Source organism: Gopherus evgoodei, chromosome 11 (assembly GCF_007399415.2).
Source record: "Gopherus evgoodei ecotype Sinaloan lineage chromosome 11, rGopEvg1_v1.p, whole genome shotgun sequence".
Classification (NCBI taxonomy): Eukaryota; Metazoa; Chordata; order Testudines; family Testudinidae; genus Gopherus; species Gopherus evgoodei.
In genome coordinates, this window is record NC_044332.1 from 67856035 (window position 1) to 67877203 (window position 21169).

At 41.8% G+C, this 21169-nt stretch overlaps 1 protein-coding gene across 1 annotated transcript in view; it reads right to left on the reverse strand.

Annotated features, from left to right (window-relative positions):
• Positions 1-14735, reverse strand: part of LOC115659525 (TGF-beta receptor type-2-like) — a 60876-nt gene extending 46141 nt beyond the window's left edge. Inside the window, exon 1 of the mRNA XM_030579769.1 lies at positions 14580-14735. Coding sequence (XP_030435629.1) covers positions 14580-14631 — 52 coding nt within the window. The 5' untranslated portion in view covers positions 14632-14735. The remainder of the gene's footprint in view (positions 1-14579) is intronic.
• Positions 14736-21169: the final 6434 nt, after the last annotated feature.

A 21169-nucleotide genomic window follows, 5' to 3' on the forward strand; every position in this document is an offset into this window, starting at 1 on the left:
ACCATGCTCCAAACACCCTGAAAAAAACAAACCAATCAAGCCTAAACCAGGAAACTGAAAGTAAAGGTTGAACTTAAAAGAAACCCAAACTTTTGAATGCGTAGGTATATGGCCAACTGATCAACACTATGCCTTAAAATGAGTCTACTAACACTTCCCTACTTTACCAAGATGATGTGAGGCTTAATTAATTAATATTTGTAAAACACTTTGAGATCCTCACATGGAAGGCACTATAAAACTGCAAAGTATTATTAAAACAATATTAGTTACAATTTATATATGTGTACACAGGATTAAATTATGATCATGTTTCTTTCAATAGGTGTTCATTGCCTTTTATGATGATGTGTCATGGAAAATAATTAAATCTCTGATTTACCTAGACATAATGTACATATTTTTGTTAACAATTTAATGATATAAATGATATATAAGTAAAACAGTGAAACATAGCTTCACTTTGGAAATTGGTGTGAAAAACTCTTATGTCAACATAGTGTCAGAGTATCATAAATTTTAATGTGGAATATTCTTAACTGTCAATGTACGGTGATACTGAGCATGTCATCCATATTTTCCATTTTTTGCAAGAAACACAAATGACCAATTAAATCAATTGATAGTTGATGATAAGGGAGAATAGTTTCCTCTTCCAGGTACATGGAATGATAGTTTTTGTAGGCATTTCTTTTTTCTTTCTATCTTATTTTTGCTCTAGATAAACCACACTTGAAATAAAGTCCACTAATCTGGACTTTAGTTGCTGGAGTCAGTGAATATGAGCGTACTCAGTAACAGGCCTTACATTTGTAAATTCCTAAGTATATTGGTGGAAATTTTCAAAAGTGTTTAGTGATTTTCAGTTGTTGAGCTGGAGACACCTTAAAGGGGTCTCATTTTCAGAAAGTGCAAGGCACCCATACTCTAAAAATAAGGCTGTGCAGAGAGTCTCAGGTTGGGGCACCCAAAAATTGAAGCATCAAAGTCACTTTTGAAAATTGTCCCTTGGTTTACGCACATTCCTTGATTCACATACTTTCCTGATTGTGACCGATTGGGCAAATCTGTGAACAATGTCAATTAGCCACGGCCAGCTCCAGGCACCAGAGACGGAAGCAGATGCTTGGGGCGGCCAATAGAAAGGGGCGGCACGTCTGGGTCTTTGGTGGCAATTCAGCAGCAGGTCCGTCACTCCCCATCTTCCTCTTTGAGCTGCTGCCGAAATGCCGCCAAAGAGGAAGAGAGGGAGCGAATGATCCGCCACTGAATTGCTGCTGAAGAATGAAGCAGCATGATTGAGCTGCTGCCGAAGTGCCGCCAATCGGCTTTATCTTTTTTTTTTTTATTTTCTTCACCGCTTGGTGTGGCAAAAGCTGGAGCCAGCCCTGCAATTAGCAATGACAATCCCATGTTGGTGTGCATTACTGTCATATGCCGTGTGGAAGAATGCATAACAAAAAGAATTTTAGCCGACTGCAGCCCAGAAAGAAAGAAACATCTCTGCACAAATAAGACTATTTCTTATGAGAAAACTCCTCAAAAAGTGCCTGCAAGTCCTTGGCACACAAAACTAGCCACTGAATTTAACGGGAGTATTACGTGTGTGCAAACCCTGGTCCCTAAGCATAGCCTGAACACATCGGCTATGGACAAAGGAATTGACGTGGGTGAGCAGCCTGGGATGTGGGGATGGAATTGAGCTTCCAGTACGGAAGCAGGTCCCAGAATATCCTCACAGACAAACCATGGCGATTAATGATTCCCGCCAACTATGCAGCTGATATATATGGTAAGGGGGAGGAACCCAGGTGGATTTCCTTTCAGGGAATTCCTGTGCCATAAATGTGGCACAAGAGTAACATAGGTGGCTTTATGCTGGCCTGGGATGGGAGTACCCACCCCACACAAGGCCCAAACAGGTAAAACAGGCCTATTAAGCTACACCTGGCAGAAAGCCAGGGACTGCTAAGGCCTAATGACTGATAAAGCCTGCTGAGGTTGAGCTGGGATAAGCTTATAAAGAGAGGAAGTTGGTATAGGAAAAGGGCTGCAGGGAGGGACTCTGCAGTCACTCCCTAGAGAAGAGGGGAGTTGGCTAAAGGCAAGGAGAAGTTCTAAGGGCGTCATCCACCAGGTGGACAAGGATGGCCTTTGACTAAGAAATCCTTTGACAAAGTCCCTCACCAAAGGCTTTTAAGCAATGTAAGCAGACATGGGATAAGAGGGAAGGTCCTCCCATAAATAAGTAATCATTAAAAGATAGGAAATAAAGGGTAGGAATAAATAGTTTTCACAGTGGAGAAAGGTAAATAGCAGGGTCACTCAAGGATCTGTACTGTTGGGACCTATCCTGTGCAAGTATTCATAATTTATCTGGAAAAAGGGGTAAACAATGAGGTGGCAAAGTTTGCAGACAATACAATATTACTCAAGATAGTTAAGGCCAAAGCAGACTGCAAAGAGTTACAAAGGGATCTCACAAAACTGGTGATGGCAATGTTGAAATTAGTTTAAGTGAAAAGTAATGCACACTGGAAAACATAATCCTAACTACACATATAAAATGATGGAGTCTAAATTCCTGTTACCACTTAAGAAAGAGATCTTGGAGTCATAGTGGCTAGTTCTCTGAAAACATTTGCTCAATGTGCAGTAGTGGTCAAAAAGCTAGCAGCATGTTAGGAACCATTAGAAAAGGAATCGATAATTTCCTATCATAATGCCTCTATATAACTCCATGGTATGTGCACACCTTGAATACATGTCCAGTTCTGGTTGCCCCATCTCAAAAAAGATATATTAGAAATGGAAAAAGTACAGAGAAGGCCAAGAAAAATTATTAGGGCTATGGAACAGAGATTAAAAAACTGGGAAAGTTCAGCTTGGAAAAGAGCTGACTAAGGGGGGATATGATAGAGGTCTATAAAATTATGAATGGTGTGGAGAAAATGAATAGGGAAGTTCTATTTACCCTTTGACATAACACACAAACTAAGGGTCACCCAATGAAATTAATAGGCAGCAGGTTTAATACAAACAAAAGGAAGGTTTTATTCACACAGCGCACAGTCAACATGTGAAACTGGTTGCAGGAAATGTTGTGAAGGCCAAAACTATATCTGGGTTCCAAAATGAATTAGATAAGTTCATGGAGGATAGGTCCATCATAGTCAGGAGTGCAACTTCACGCTTTCAGTGTTACTAAACCTTTGATTGTTAGAATCTAGGACTGGATGACAGGTGCTGGGTCACTCAAAAATAGCCCTGTTATGTTCATTCTCTCTGAAGCATCTGGCACCAGCTACTGTCAGCAGACAAGATACTGGGCTAGATGGGCCAATGGTCTGACCCAGTGCGGACATTCTCATGTTCTTAAGCCCTGGGATCCTGCCTTGGAATACAGCCTCTGGGAAGAATCCAAGAGATGGTGAAGTAGCCACAGGGAGTAGAGGAAGCTCCAGTGGTAACCCAGTGGGGAATCCAGAAGATAGGGAAGAAAGGTAGGAAAGAGCCCAGGGAAAGAGCAAGAAGGTCAGAGATTGAGCAGACTGTGGTTGCTGGGTGTAGAGTTACTGGGCTGGCACCTGGAATAGCAGGCGGGCTTGGGTTCCCCGGCTAGCCTTAGGGAAGTGGCACAGTCTTGATTGGGAAGACTGTCTGCAATGGCACCCGGACAGTGGGTCCAGTGAGACTTTGTTATCCTGGAAGGGGAAAACTACATAGTGACCTGGCCAGAGAGCCAGGCCATGAAGACGAAGGGCCAAGTGACAGAGAGGAAGCACTGCACTCCTAGAAAAGGGCTATGACATGAGTGAGAGACGGTCATGAGCAGCAGCCTGAGCAAAGCTAATCCCAGGACACAGCCATAAGGGGGCACCCCAGCAGTGAGTAGAATCCCCATGACATACCCTGTCTCGCAGCCCTTGGTGTAGGTGCATGGCAGAAGTAGGTGCATGGCAAAGATAGGAAGGGGCATATTGGGAGGGGTGTGGCCAGAGAACTCCACACTCTGGCAATTCTGGACTACGTGATTATTACATGTGGAACTGTGAGCAGCGGCCACCCCAGCCACCATACAAGCCCTGAACTGGGGACAGAAAGGTGGCACATAGCTACTGCCCCCCCCACCACGCCCCAGGCTATGTCACTCAGAGGTGCAGCTCATAATCTGGTCCCTGTTCTGCAACAGTTATTTGTTTTACCAACTCAGCTCCTGCTCAGCGAGTTATCCCTGAAACATGCTCCAGTGGGTATATCACTAAACAAGAGTTTTGTTAAACAAATTCTTTCCAAGCTGTGGACTTCTGTGCCATGGGGGATAGTGCTGATGAGGATATATGGAACAGGACCTCTCACTCCTCCACTGATGGTGTTTTACAAACAGGCAAGCATAGAACAAATATACAAAACTGGATTGAACGTGCGTTGGAGGGAATGCAACCCAAAAGTTACCTTCCTGCACATATGGTGGGAAAGTCCTAGAGTATTTTCCAGCAATTCTGGAAAGATGCCTGTTGACAAATTAAAGACATAACAAGAACTGAATTCCCACAGGATCCATTGCTCTTGCTTCTGTGGATGGGTCTATTCCATGGATCTGTGATTTGGAAAGAACTGAATTAATCACCCATGTATTGGTAGTATCTGGATGTATTATCACTTCCTGTTGTAAGACGAAGGACCCTGTTATCTCTCATGGAATGGTTAGACTAAATTTGGGACATTTGAAACATGGAAAAAATGACTTAGTCAAAAGGACAATTGAATCAGTCTTCTAACTTGGGATGCTGGCTTTTAGATTCTCTTAGTGTAAAATAACCAGCATGCAAAGACATAAACAAATCTTTATTTTCGAGTCCTGATTTCTTGCAGATTGCTGACTGGTTTGGACACAGGGATTTGCTCTGCATGTGCAAATGCAGGTGCGTTTTAATTTTATTAAAATGATTAAAATAAAACAGAAGTTTTTTTAAGCTATATCTATGTAGAATGCTGCCCTTTGCACATTATTATTATTATTATTATTAGTTGTATAGAGCCAAGAGGTATCATAGGCACTTTAAAAAAAAACCCACACACAATTCAAGTTTCATCAAAGAATTTACAGTCTTAAGGTCCTGGTACTGCAAGCATTTCTTCACATGAATAACGATGTCCGTGTTCGTAATCCCATGCACATACAAAGTTGCAGGACTGAAGCTTACGTGCTGCAACTGACTGACAAGTGAGGATATAAAGAGCACTAGGTAGAGGAGGAAATGGGTTACAGATATATGATAAACAGCCAAGGTATACATTCATTTTGGTGGTACAATCTCTTTAAAGCGAGCAGACACATTTTCCACCCTGAATGCAAAATACAGAGTAAAGCTACCTGGTTTGTGAAATACTGGCTGAAGTGACAAAAGCACTGTCAAAATCTCAGTCACCTTTCTGTCCCAGGTATTGTGCATTATCGCTCTTAAAAAAGTCCTGTTTGTTATGTGCAAATACACACCAGTATTTGCACATACAGAGAGTTAATGAGGTGAGTCCAAACTAGAACCTCTTATCCACCCTCACCCGCAACTCAAATATTACTGGTTTGGATAAAACAAGACCTGATGAAAGTGAAGCGGAGACTTTGGAGATGTCACTTCATCTCTCTGTACCTTAGTTCCCCATTTGTAATAGCACTTCCCTATCTCAAGGGGTGTTGCGAGGATAAATACATTGACGATTGTGAGTTGGTTACTACCATGATGGGGGCCATATAAGTGCCTAGGAAAGAGAGAGAGAGCCAATACTTTGTCACTTACAGCTTCAGGTCTGGTGCTGACACAGGAGGAAGGGCAGGAGCTCTCCATGAACTCTCAGGGACTGCCAGAAGGTATTGCTGTCAGAATCTGGCAAAGGGGGGAGGATTGACGCATCCTTGAGGGAGGCTGGTGGTCCTGCATGAGACTGTGCAAAGACAGGTAGAAGTTCTTTTCACTTCCCTGCACCAAGGGGAAAAGACCTCACTAAACCCTCGATCTGTTTCTCAGGACAAGATCCTGAGGGAAGGTTGATACAAGCCTTCAGTGGACAGCCAAGAGGGGGAGAGTGGGATGAAGACTGGCTGATGGAGCTACTGTTGGTGGATTGGTTTTTGTGCACTCCAGAAGAAGGTGGAGTTTTTGTTTTGGCTGGAGCACTAAACTACTCTGAGAGAGGAAAAGTGAGCCTCATCCTCCACAGTCAGAGGTCAGAGACTTTGCCACATTGCCCCAGGCACAAGAGGGTAAGTGAAATTCAATAAGATACAGACTCCTTTAGGCCCATGGAAAGTCCCAGCCCAAGTGTTTTAGCAGAGGTCTCATTGCAGCAGAGGTCTCTCTCTACAACTTAGAGGGAGTGGAATAGTGAAGTGAAATGCAGCAGCTGCCAGAACTGGCACTGTAGCTAGGATCTTTAGATCTTATTAATAGGTGCAAATTGTGCATTGTGTAAAATGATAAAAAGATGTTTAAATCTGATTATACACAATTCTGTCTTGTCAAGAATAACATTTCAATTAAGGTGCATTTTAAAACTGCCAGCATCCATGTAGCAATGACTGTCAGCTTGCTGTAAAATGGAAGATTGCAGTATACAGCTGGATTAATTAATTTCCCACAGGACAAGATGCAGTTGCTCCAGCATAAATCAGCTGTAGTTTAGCTTGTTAGGCATGTTCATGGCTTATCACAGGGATGCTAAACACTAATGATGGCTGCAGTGCAATAAATGCATGCAGGGTAAATCATCTTGAGTGCAGTTGTTTGGAGCAGAGCCTGCAGTAGTGGATGCAAGACCTGTGAGTGTTCACATGTCTGATCTTCTGAAAGGCAAACAGCTATCAGCAGTTGACAGTAAGAACTGATGTTGTCTATGTTAAGTAAAAGGACTATTTGAAGAACAGAAACATGCCTGTGATGGGGCTTTTGGATCCTTTCTGGAGACTGGTGAGGAAAGGGTTAATCCTCTCCCTCTGGACAGAGGCGGGCAGGATCAGGATTGTTTCCCCTGCATTCAGGGAAATGCAGAATAGCAAGGCTGAGCCAGTTATGACCCATTAGCCCAATCCTTCAAGGCCCTGAAGAGCCTGTGTGGGACTTCAGCCCATAGTCTGGGTCCAACGATCTTCTCTTGGTGCGCACAGATTTGATGTGCCATTGGCGGTTGACTGGTTTATTGCCCCATATAAGTGCTGGTCTTTTCTAGAGGTAGGTTTTATTCTTTAAATTTATTTTTGTTTCTCTTGCATTTGGCGCTGAACCTTTTGATGTAAACAGAGAAGCAAGATGGTGTAGTTCACAGACTGTTCCAAGTCACACTGATGATTTCATCTCAGTCCCCATCAGGTTAGTTTGCTGAGCTATGCTTAATGTACTGTAGGTACTTCTTTTTATGAAGATGTGGGATGTTGCACATCTAATAAAACATGACAGTCCACAGTGGGGTGCATTCATTTTATTCCAGGTTACAATACAAATCCATAAAGGACCAGACTGAAAGGAAACATGATGAAGATGAATCATTGCAAGGAGGGAGAAAAACATCTTCAGAGAAATAAACTAGACAACTGGCGGAGCTTAAAGTAGCTTACAAAAGCTATATAAATCAGGGTAGACAATAGACGTTGGCATTACTTCAGAATACAGGAATACTTCAAGAGTCCCCTTTAAAAAAAAAAATTAAGCCAGTGATTGCTTATTTCATAATCACTGAATCTGAGGAGTAAATACGTTACGGACTTTCTCTTTGATAAGGCACTGATTAAATTTACATGTGTTGAAACTAGAGTTAGCTGAATGTTTTAAACAAAAGAATGACTTCTGTATTAAATGGAAATTTTGACAACAATTTTTCCCTTAGTTTTTGGTTGTCCAAAATCTTAAAACTTTGGGGTTTTATTTTTTTTATGTAAACCTGAGAAATTCCATAAAAATTTTCTACAAAAATGAAAAACTTCATTTTCGTCAAACTTTTTCACAGAAAATAATAAAAACTATCACTTTTGTTGTGACCATCCTGCTTCAGATCTAGATCTCTGTTCCACCTTCTGATTGTGTTGCACTGCTCAGGCAGCAGAAAATAGCTGGAAAAGCAGGGGAAATTTCTGAGTGGCATAAAGCTAACATAACCAGTAATATGCCACCTGCTCCCTGCCCCACAATTCAGGGGAATTCTGCAGGCATAAGGGATGGTGAGCAGAGCAAATTGCACTCCAACACCTGGGCCTGTTGGAACAGTTCTAGGGAACCATTACTCTCAGAGTAATTTAGAGCAGCCCTGAGGCTGCTCTAAGTTATACCAAAGGCTGAAACAGTCTGTGTCTTGTCCCAGCAAGAGGGGGAGAAGAACATAAAGAAGAGTTAGAACCACCTGTCCCTATTTGTTCCTCAGACAATCATAACCTGGTTGGACCCATGAATCTGGCCGTGCATCTTCAAGATTGTGCTCAGCCTTCTGAAGTGTTGAATAGGTTCCTATTCCTTTTATTTGCGTACCTCAGAGCTGTTGTTATAACCTAGCTCTCATTCAGCCTTTTCATAACATCTGTATTCGGTTTCCTTTACAAGGAGGCAGAAACTGCCCAAAGAATCAACTATTTTTCTCCTCCACAGACACAAAGCTAACCATGGGCAGAAACCATTGATTGGTCATTTAATCCATTATCAGATTGACGGGGGAAATCACTGAATGTTTTGACGGTGCTAATTTGCTCTTGGGCATTTCTGGCTATTAAGGTAATAGAAAAAAATAAAATAAAAGTCAAATCCTTGTAAGAGGAACACCTCCCTTTGCAAAACATGTAAACAAATTCACATGTGCCAAAAACAAAACAATATACTCCCCCCCGTTGTCCCAGATATCCCGTAGCACAAATATTTAAATGAGAACTGTGCACCAACTACCAACCTGGGTAGTCATGCCTCATAGAATCTCCTTTCAAACTATACCACCTTCCCTTTATTAGTAAAATGTGTGGGTGGGTTCTGTTTTGATCTCCCACCTTTTAAAAAAAATCCATGAATAACCATTTGAATCCCTCTTTTGCCTTCTTTTGTGCCTTAATATGCATAGAGTCTCTCCCCAACTACTCTTTTCAAAGTAGTGGTTGAAGTGGGCCAGTACAAATGGATACATTTAGAGGTCATGCTAATGCAGGGAATACTATTACTACTAAATATATTAAGGTATTATAATGCTAATTCATAAATGTAGGTCTCAACTTGTTTTACAAAATAAAGTGGTTCCTCTCCTAAGCTCCACTTACAACCCAAGGCCCACTCACGTATGGCATCAAAATGAGATACCAGCACGAGTAGATGGGGCTACTCTTCACAATATGGTTGTTCCTGTCCTGTCTTGTGTGTGTTTTGGGCATCTGTGCACCCTGCTAATGTTTCCCTGCAGAGCTGTGGGAAAGGGTTGCCATGTAAACTTGCAACAGTGAATCCAGGGCAGAAATTGTCTCCAAAGCCTGGTTTTGGCTCCAACTGCCATAGAAACAAGAGCCCCTCCTCTTCAGAAAGCAGCCTGAGGAGCCTGGGATAGGTCACCAGAGATCTCTGAACAAATACTAGGGATGTTTCTGTGACAGCTTTGGAGCTGCCTGTGGTAATTTATGAATACTCTATATTCTATATGTTTGGCTGCTTGTTGTAAGAGGGTTTACCACATGAAAATGTGGGGTTCGTTCAAGAAGAGGCTGGCTGCATGTAAGCAGGAAAGGGAACAATGGCTTCAGCTAGCTATACAGCTCCCAACACTTGAGGTACAATGCAAGTGCCTTCGCTCCGAAAGTGCACCACCACCACCCTTCTGAGATCAACAGATTGTTTTTTGGGCAGTAGAATAAAAAGGGCCTGTCAAATTGAGAACAAAGGACTTTGGCTGGATTTTAAAAGACAGTCCCTCAAGGAGAGGGGAAGGAGAGTTAAGAGGAACAGAATGAGACTTAGACCCCCAGAAGTTAGGGATCTGGGGCAAGATAGACATGCTTGTAGACCTTTTGTTGTTTCATAAATCTTCTCTTATGCCAGGTTTTGGCCTTGCTGTTAAGATTAAGCAATACTTTGTTATAGGAAGGCTGTTTTGGGTCACTGTAACCCAGATTCCTGAGGTGAAGAATCTCAGGTGCCCAAACCCAGTTAGTCTTTCTGGGTGAGCACAGCTAATCCATAGGGTACTGTAGCCTAGGGACAGTCTACCTCTCGGGATATAATCCTACAATTCTCCCATTCATAAAGGCCCAAGGCCTGAGACCTGACGGGATGCACTCAAGAGACCAGAAGAGGGGTCATAAATTCAGCTACCCTTGCAAATATGACCATTTCCCCGAAGGGAGGCAGTCTGAAAGGCTGAAGATAAACAGCCCCGAAGTTGGGAGAATCACATGGGGGCACTGTAGGCATAGCCAGAGCTCCCATCTTATCCTCTGCAAGTACCAGTCCTTGCTGCTGCCACAATGAACCTAAGATCCCTGTTTACAGCTTGTGAGAACTTCAGAGACCAAGGGAGGAGAGATTCATCACAAGTGGATCTAGGTAGCCCCCTACTACACTTTAGGGTGTGTGAGGGTGAGTCTCTCACATCATCCTCACGCAGAGAGGCAGCAGTTCCCGAGAGAACATTGTGCATCTTGTACCCTGCCCCATTACTGAAGTCTTATCCCCACCAACAAACAGACCAATTTTGAGCACTTATGACTGAATGTTTTCCTGCCATTGACTAGTCAGCATTCTTAGCTAAGCCGAAATGTGCATTGGAGTTAGTTTTGTATAAGGGAGATCCATTCAGAGGGGTGTTTGGGGGTGAAGGTTGGGTGTTGGGGATTATACTTTTAGCATACAATTATCTAATATAGTAAAGGCAGTCAGCCTTTTTTACAATAATATTTTTTCTGATTCTTACTCCTTGTGAGTTTATACAAAGCCCTCCAGGGTGGGCTGCCCACACCTGTGGCTTTCCCTTGTCCATGTGTGCATCTTATTAACAAATCAGGTCACTCCTATTAGTGTAAGTGCGGTACTCTGGGTTTCCCTGCAAATCAAATTCTGGGGGAGGGGACTAAAGGGTGCACTCAGGATGTACCAACTACTTTGCCACCTTGAGGCACCACACATTCTTTAATCTGGTACCCAACATCCTTCTAGAAACCCCCTTCCCAAGGATCTAAAAGCCCCATGACTGTTGCTAAAACCCTGATGACAGCTACCCAGATGACAGTGCCCTTACTTGGAGTCAAGGGCAACCAAAATATTATCCTTGCGTTGAACCGGCTGAAGCAGTGATACTCTTCTGAGCTCCAGACACAAAATAAGCTCTGCCCACATGAGAGAGCATTCACTATATATTGTGAAGATATTCCAGGTATGATCATGCACACCCTCTGGAATCTTTGGGCTCAGTTTGCTGTAGGTGAGATCCAAGTACACCTATTAGCTCAGTTTGGTTTTCTCTCGGTGAAGCTCACCTTCCCTGCTGGACTTGTTGAGCTTGATTCCCTGCTTGGGCACTCAGATGCCCAATTGCAAATGCAGAGAGATGTCACTACACCAGTTACATATTTCCAAGAACAGATTCATAGATTTTTAAGATCAGAAGGAACCATTAGGATAAACTATTCTGACCTCCTGTATAACACAGGCATTAGAATTTCACCCAGTAATTCCTGCATCAAGCCCATACCTTTTGGTTGAGCTAGAGCATACCTTGTAGAAAGAGATCCAATCTTACAATTCAAGAGAATCCACCACGTCCCTAGGTAAGTTGTTCCAATGAGTAATTACCCTTACTTTAAAAAATCTGTGCTTTATTTCTCTTTGAATTTGTGTAGTTTCACTTTCTAGCAAGTGGATCTCATTATGGCTTTCTGCTGGATTAAAGCCCTTTACTATCAGAATTTTTCTCTCCATTACAGACTGATTAAGTCACCTCTTAACTGTCTCTTGGATAAACTAAATAGATGGATCTTCTTTAGTCTCCCACTGTAAGGCAGGTTCTTCAGACCTTGAATCATTCTTGTAGCTCTTTTCTGAGCCCTTTCAACTCTGTCAATGTTCCTTTAAAAATTTGGATTCCAGAACTGGACACAACCCGTGCATGTGCAAAAAGATTCCTAGCTTTCCAGAACTAGAGCTCCATAAGTTAATAATGGAATCAAGTATCAAATTTTGCTGGGATGCCACTGAGAAGTTTCCTGTCTCCACATTCAGCTTTCAAAACCCTACTTACTCTTCAAAAAAGCAGCCACAACAAGGAAAAAATATTAAGGATAAATTTTTTGAACAGAATCTTGTGTGTCTTTGTGTAACTTACTAGTGAGAATTATGGAAATCCTCTATTACATTCTTAACTATACATCAAACTACAGTCTTTGTTTTTATCACATACAGATGAAAATATTCAGTTACATTATCTAGTGACCATTCAGCCATGTGACTGAAGAAAGTAATATGAAAAGGACATTTTAGAAGCTGATAATGCACTAAATATGGTTCTCAACAGCACCAGTGTAAATCCATAGTAATGTCTTTACCACATAACCCTCTTGACATCCCTTCCAGCCCTACATTTCTATTATTTTGCGATGATAAAGACTGAAATTCATGGGATTACTCTGGTAATTGAGATGGAATCCAGCCCATTTTCTTTATTATATGAATAAGGATGTGTCATTTATGCTGAGAGGAGTTACTTTCCAGTTGCCACTAAACAGTTAATCCAGATGCCCTTTTACAATTAATCAACATGGTTTTGGGAATTTGTTGCTTTAGGTGGGATCAAATACTTGTTTTAAAATATTTTGGTACTTTGGGCTGGGAGTTTCAAAGGGGTCTAAGGGTGTTAGGTGCCCGATTCCAATTAACAACAATGGGATTTGGGCACTAATTTCCTTAAATTCTTTTTAAAATCTCAGCATTACTGTGCAGCTGATCTTAACTGTTTGCATCATAGAACAGGAGGTAGCACTTTAAAAATAGCATTGTTGAACTAAATCCAGTAAAAGAGATTCTAGCTTTTTCCTCTTTGAGACACTATATATTTAAACATTCAAAATTAATTGAATAACATTAACTTTGTCGACATATCAGCCTCTTAACTTTTCAGATTAATTTAGTAATGGCAATATCTTTTGGGTTGACTCTTTCCAGATTAAAAATTTGCCTTTTTATAGAGGAAGACCAAGAATTAAATAACTTTATAATTGGGCATTTCTCAAGGATAATTAGAGGTTTCCTTTCTTACCAACAATAATCCAATACTGTGATTAAAATACCACCTTGTAGTGCTTCGGTTAGTTCTGCTAAAAAAATTACTTATTTTCATAGTCACTTTCCAGTATAACATCCTGTCCCCTCTATATTACAGCAATAGTTAGGGTTTTATCTGCCAGTTTATTGTTAATATCACCAGTAAAATTTTGTGTAACTCTTTGAAAATCTTACTCTAACTATATATACTCAATTCCCTGGTTTGGCTCTCTATGATTCATTAGTTGCAATGATGTCATATTTGAACGCACACAAGTTATCTGTCTGTCATATTTCATTCCCTTTTCTGTAGACACTGGGACCCACTAAAAGTGAATGTGGAGAGAGAGCCCCACAATCATTTCACTTGGATGTGAACAAAGTGAAATAAAAATTCCAGTGCTTCACTGCATTGAGAAAAGAGCAATTCCAGTCACAGTGAAATTTACACATTGAGCAAAACTAATCTGTGTTTAAAAAAGATTTCACCATAAGAAAGTTCCAGTGTTTGCATGAATCTATAGATAAACACTATATATAGATGTGTATGTATACATATGTATAGGTACTGCATATACAGAGAGACATGCATACTTACTGGATGTGTATATAACCCCATTTATATACAGATCTATTCCTCATCTTGAAGCGATCATTAAGATTTAAATAAGAGAATTTAGAGCATAGAGAGGTATATTTTCTAATCCTGATGTAGGGAGTTTATCTGCAGTATTAAGAGTGCTATAGAAACCCAACCAGAGTATTTATTACAAAGAAATCTTTACATAAGTGCTGGAATGGTTTGCTGAATAACCAGATGTTGCTGCAGAGTCTCCCCACCCTGTTTCTTTAATAGTTTGATTAATCCTGCACATAAAACTGGGGCTGATTTTAAAAGAAATTCTATGCTGCAAACATCTCAGCATCTGGACACAGCTGAAGTCAAATCATTCAACCGTACATCTCAGTTGCTTTTATTGTGTTTGAATAAAATAAAACCTTCCAAGAAGAAACATTGACCTATATATATATTTTTTTTGTACTATAAACACTGACATCTCTGAGCAGCTCAGAGTGCATGCAGAAACTTACATGCAAGTCGAATGTTTACCATTTGTTAGAAGAGAATTATACAGCTGATTTCCAAACCAGTGTTACTGGTACAGTATTGTACTAACATCTCAAACCCTCTAGCTAATGGCCATTAGGGTAGAAATCAATGATTATCTATCTGCTGGAGAAAGGAAAAAATAAATGAACTCTCTGAATATGTTGCTTAACTTTGCCTACCAGAAACCTTTTTCTACTCACAGAAGGACAGCAGCAGTAGGGAAATCAGACCCAGCCTCTTCCAGTAACCCATTTTCTGGATCCTGCCAGCAACTGGAAATCCAGCTTCACAGTTTTGATCAATTCATCCTCCACCAGTGCAGCCAGTCTGTGATGATTTTGCTCCTAACCCAAAGCTCCCAGGCTTGCGAGGCTCCTGGCTAAACTTGCAGGGAAGGCGGTTCCAGCTGTTTCAAATCCAGCTGTGTGTGGGGTCCGCCCAGGAACTGGAGTTTATGAACAAACTAAGCCTGACTCTCCTCTCTGACTATATACAAATATGGGTGGTGGTGGAGGGGGGGGGGGCCTGGGGGAAGAGCTCTGGCTCTGAGAGCAAAGTTTGATTTTCTGATGACAATATTCAGCTGCTTCAAACTCCATATTGTCCAAGGATCTTTGAAGAGCACTCCACTTCTATTGCAGGCATCTAATCAAAATGTTATGTTTACTACAATACACCCCTTTCATTAGAATAAAACCCAGGCTGGGGCAGTTCAGTACACTGAGAAGTGCTAATTTACCACTTTTCTCACCTTAACTCTACTTTTGTCAATACATTTGTAAAATTATTTGTTTAAAAATGCTTAATTGCAGGATTCAGGACAACATACCTCTTCAGAAAGGGCGCTTCAGCGCATGCTTAACTTTAAGCATATCTTTAAATTCCATTGATTCAATGGGAGTTAAGCACATATTAAAATGCTTTCCTGAATTAGAAAGTAAAATAATAATTCTTAGCATTTACGCAGTGTTTTTCTTCCCAAGATCTCCAACTGTTTTTCAAAGGTTTGTAAGCAATATTCTCCCCACTTTACAGATGGGGAAACTGGTACCTAGAAAAGAACTGGCTTGCCCCAGTTATTAACACAAGCAGTCTGTGAGAAAAATGGGAATAAAACTTGTGTCCTGACTTCCAGTCCTGTCTTCTATCCCCTGAAACACATTGCAAATACGCTAAAGCAGTGACCAGAGTAATTTACCATGACAGAGAAAGAAGTGATGATATCCATTCTTTTACAGCCAAAAAGTTACTCTAATTTGAGGCTTGTTTTCCGCAGTTATTGCTAGGTGATACATCCAGAAATTTCTGGATATATACTTAGTACTATGTATATATACTATAAAGCTATGATTTTTTCACTTACTTGTTTTACAGTTCATCACACTCTGTACGTTGCTGATGATACATATCCGAGTTTAACTTCAATAAGAGATGAAACATCAGGTCCTTGTACTTATCTTCACATTCAAGGCCTATCACAATCTATCCCCATCCTAGCTAGCATCTCTACTTTGCCGTGATGTCTTAAAAACCCTGGACAATGATGAGACTGCTGCTTTGCTGAGACCATTAGCTGTCATGATGACCAGTACTGTCTCATTGTTTCCTTGTACTCTCCCATCTGTCTGTATCCATCTATTGTCTCTTGTCTTACACGGAGGTCTGGTCTACACTGGGGGGGCAGTGGCAGGGGAATTGATCTAAGTTACGCAACTTCAGCTATGTACTTAGATCTACTCACCGCGGTGTATTCACTGCGGTGCAACAACAGCTAACACTCCCCCGTCGACTCCACCTGTGCCTCTCGCTCCGGTAGAGTACCAGAGTTGACGGGAGAGTGCTCGGTGGTCAATTTAACCAACAGTTATGGCTTTGATTCAGGAATTACTGGGTGAAATAGTATGGCCTGTGTTGTGCAGGAAGTCAGACTAGATAACCATAATGATCCCTTGTGCAATTAAAATCTGTGGAATAAGGAGGGAAGTTTTGAACTGGAGGCTGAAATGTTTAGAATTCTTTGCTTAGGAGCAGTGTCTAAATATGTAGAGATCTACAACAGTCGAGAACTTTCCTAAGAAATACAAACTGGAGAATATGATCCTGCCTAAGAGCAAACTGAGTCAGATTGTCAGCTGGTGTAAATTGGTATAGTTTTCATTACAACTGAGCTATGCTGATTTACACCAGCTGAGGCTCTGGCCCTGTATGTCTAAGTATTAGCAAATGTTTAATAACTCTTTAAAAATGAATTATTCTCCAATCTACATATTGAAATACTGAATTTTTAACCAGGGTTTCTTTGAGCAGATCACTGACTCCCTCTCATTTCGGAATTAGTGCACTTCAAAAGGTCCACAGTTCATTTCTGTTTGGCCCTTTGGTTTCCAAGCTTGAGCAGTGTGTGTGTGTGTGTGTGTGTGTGTGTGTGTGTGTGTGTAAGTCAGAAGCTGGCAGGCTTTTGTTGGAAATGTCACAGATTATTCATGATGGATGTTTAAAACGCTTTAAAACCAGGAAGAATCTCCTGCTGAGAAGGAAAACTTGGAGAGAAGCAAAGTCCCCAGCAGGAGCCCAAAAGAACTTTAAACAATGGTGGACACTGACAAGACAAGGTCACTGTACAGTCAGTAGCTCTGAGTAAGCAAAATTTCAGCAATGGGATTTTTTAATGATCAGAAGGCAGAAAACTAGTGATAGCCCTGAACTTAAGGCCTAGATCAAAATAGCCACAAACTACAGGCATGTTTGAAATCTGAACCTACATGTGGATCCAAATGATCCCTAACTTTTTATGAGCCAAAACAAACTCTACTGTGAATGCTACTATGTTTAGGAGCATTCCCAGCCAGGTTTTACAGTCTGCATTCATCTCCACTGAAAACTAAAAATAGGAGATAGATGGAACATTAAAGGGCAAGAGTGTGGAATGCAAGAAAATACATAACAATATGCCCATGCGATATAATTTGAGGAAAAGATTCCTGGGTCAAATTCACCCACCTGAGCTGGAAACGTGGAGGTGCTCACCCTGGATGCAGGGCAGCAGGTTCTCCTGTGGGATGGTATCATTAAGATCCAGTTGAGGTTCTGTAATATCCCTGCTGGTGGGGGTTGTCTGGAAGAAATGTTGACTGGAAGCAACACCCAGCTGGCTCGACCCTCTCCTGGGGCTGCCCTGACCATTTCTAATGCTGCTTTAATCAGAGCTTCTCTAGCCCTTGACACAGTGCGGTTTATACGTGGCAAGTATTACTGAGCTGCTCTGTAGGCAAACCTCCCACTCCTGGGGCCCACAGCCTGCATTGCTCCAGAGTGTGCGTGGCCAGGACACTCCTGTCTGCTTTCAGATTTTTGTTTTAATAAGCTTAGATGAAGTCCTCCACTAACCTACATTTTATATTTGTCTGCTGAGCTGATGCTATTTATTGTCAATCAGGGCTTGTCTACACAGCATGATCGTGCATGGCAACTCTGGAGCTGTGAGCACACGAGCCAGGAGTGAATGTTCAGTTGGTGTGCTGTAGGTTCCCACCATGGCTTGCCATGCACGAACTCGCTCTGTAGACAAGTAAAATGTTTTACATATATTTTTCAGATGAGGAAACTGAGAAAGGGAGATTAAGTTACTCTCCCAAGGACATGGAACGAATTGGTTTCAGAGCCAGGCTTATGGCGCAGTACTTTTTTGGCTCTCTGCTCAAACCACTAGACCAGGCCTCTGCCTCACAAATAGCTCAGGGCTGGAGTCTTCCCTTATTTTTCAGATTTTATGCAAGAAAAAAATCCCCAAACTTACTGGGAACTTTGCCTGGCTAAGGAATGAGTAAGAAGTGAGTAACAGCTTCAGAATTTGGCCTTTCATTTATATTCCAGTGCTTTGCTTCAGTGACAGAACACAATGATCTTTGGAACAAGACATTGGGGAGGAGGAGGAGATAAACGGCGTTTTTTTTAAACTGTTGACTTGTTTATGCCTTTTGGTGTAAACTCCCCTGTTCCTCTATTAGAGGTCTGGACAACCTCATAACTCAGGACTTACTGAAGGCTGGATTTTGAGCTCAGTCAAAGAGATTTCTGCGGGATAATTTTAAACTGCATTGTGGGAGTAGTTTTTCCTAAATTCTCACTTAGAGACTGAAAGACATTTTACTGGAGAACCAAAATCAGACTTCAGCCACCTGAAACAATGCATTGTGTATTTAAACAAAGGGCCAGATTCAGCCTTGGTGGAACTAAGGAACCTGGCAATAAAAAAAAATTGCCACAGGAAGAGGTTGTGGTAACAGAAAGTCGTTTCAATCTCCCCTCCACCAGAGGGGGTATCCACCCCAGTGAGTAGTACTGTCTGGGATTGGTCATAGACAGAGCAGCTATGAGGAATGTTAGCAGGAGCTCTGAGGGGTAAACTTATGAACAGCCAGGCACCAACACTGCTGGCCTTCCTTTTATGTGAATCACCCTTCCTCCCCCAGTGCAGAGGAAATCAGCTGGCACGCAAAGGTATAATTGACACCTCGCTGTGTCAGAGCCAGAATAAATCCAGCCCCAAACGTGTAATTTTACAGTAGTCAAGTCCTTTCAGTGGTTGTTCATCCAATAATAAAGCAGAATGGAACCTTGTCTGGGTCTCTCCCACTGAGCTTCCAACCAACCAGAACCTTGTATGATACCACCTTCTTAGCAAGATAGCTGTTATCAGCAGTGGGTTCAGAAATGACAGCTGGACAAAGGACCATTGGCCTTCAAATAAACCTTGCCAAGCTCATCATCAGAAGCAAGCTCCTCACAGACTAGGACACACCAACTCAAAGCAGCACCAAACCCTGCCAGAACAGATGCGAAACCTGCAGACATATCTCCATTGCTAGGATAATCAATACTTCCCACAAACACTTTCAAGATCCATGGGTCCTACACATGCCTATCACAACATGTGGTGTATCTCATCCAGTGCACTAAATGCCCCAGCATGTGGGTGAAACTAGGAAATCACTACACTTTCAAATGGACTCACACAGAAAAATGATGAATGATAAAAACACCACATCACCTCTGGGGGAACACTTTTCACAGAGCAATCAGATCAATCCATATCTGACCTCTCAGTCCTTGTCCTCAACAGAAACCTGCACAACACCTTCCAAAGATGAGCCTGGGAACTTAAATTCATAACTCTGCTAGACACTAAAAACTAAGGACTTAACAGAGATGTTGGGTTTATGGCTCATTACAACAATTTGTAAAACACTCTACTGTCTGCTAACTCTTAATTGCCCACTTCATTTTAAGTGATCTCTGACAGCATGTGTGAATCCGCTACACTTAATCTGTGCCAACTTGTATTTAGCTTAGATACTCTGGTTACCTTCCTTAGATCTGAAGAAGATACGCTGTTGGGTAGGGATAAGGTCTAGAGTGACCTAGACAAACTGGAGGATTGGTCCAAAAAAAATCTGATGAGGTTCAACAAGGACAAGTGCAGAGTCCTGCACTTAGGATGGAAGAAACCCATGCAGGCTGGGGACCGACTAAAACCCATGCAGGCTGGGGACCGACTAAACAGCAGTTCTGCAGAAAAGGACCTAGGGATTACAGTGGGCGAGAAGTTGGATATGAGTGAGCATTGTGCCCTCATTGCCAAGAAGGCCAAGGGCATATTGGGCTGTATTAGTAGGAGCACTACCAGCAGATCGAGGGAAGTGATTATTCCCTCTGTTCAACACTGGTGAGGCCACACCTGGAGTATTGTATCCAGTTTTGGTCTCCCCACTACAGAAGGGATGTGGACAAATTGGAGAGAGTCCAGCAGAGGGCAACAAAAATGATTAGGGGTCTGGGGCACGTGACTTATGAGGAGAGGTTGAGGGAACTGGGATTATTTAGTCTGCAGAAGAGAAGAGTGAGGTGGGATTTGATAACAGCCTTCAACTACCTGAAGAGGGGTTCCAAAGAGGATGGAGCTAGGCTGTTCTCAGTGGTGGCAGATGATTGAACAAGAAGCAATGGTCTTAAGTTGCAGTGGGGGCAGTCTAGGTTGGCTATTAGGAAACACTATTTCACTAGGAGGGTGGTGAATCACTGGAATGGGTTACCTAGGGAGGTGGCGGAATCTCCATTCTTAAAGGTTTTTAAGACCCATTTTTTTGACAATGCCTTAGCTGAAATGATTTAGTTGGGGTTGGTCCTGCTTTGAGCAGGGAATTGGACTAGTCTAGATGACCTCCTGAGGTCTCTTCCAACCCTAATATTCTATGATTCTAAGATCTGTGAATCTCAAAAGCTTGTCCCTTCCACCAACAGAAGGTGATCCGATCACCTACCTTGTTTGTCTCAACTGGAATTAAAAACATTGGGTCATATTCTATTCTAGCAGTTCTCAGACTGTGGATAGAGAACCCATACTGACAAGAATGGAAGCTTTGCCTGAGATAGTGGTGCAGAATCAAGTTCAACAGCATGAACCACCTTTTGTTTGTAAGGATACTTGTTCTGATTCTGTGCTGAATGTCCACTCATATTGCCATGCTCCTGATTCCTGGGGCTTTGTTACTAAAATTATACAAATGGGTTATATGGCTTGGTTTTCATATGGGTTCCCTTACATCAGCTATGAGAAAACCCCAACCTTAGTTGGACTTTGTCCTTTTTCATTCTCTTGGTGCAGCTCATTCGACATCTGCTGTGATGACATTTAAGTAGTCATGGAGAATAGTTATGTACAGCTTATTCCAACGATTTCTGATCAGGGATAAACTTTTTAATTTTTGGATGGGAGGCACATTATGCTGTT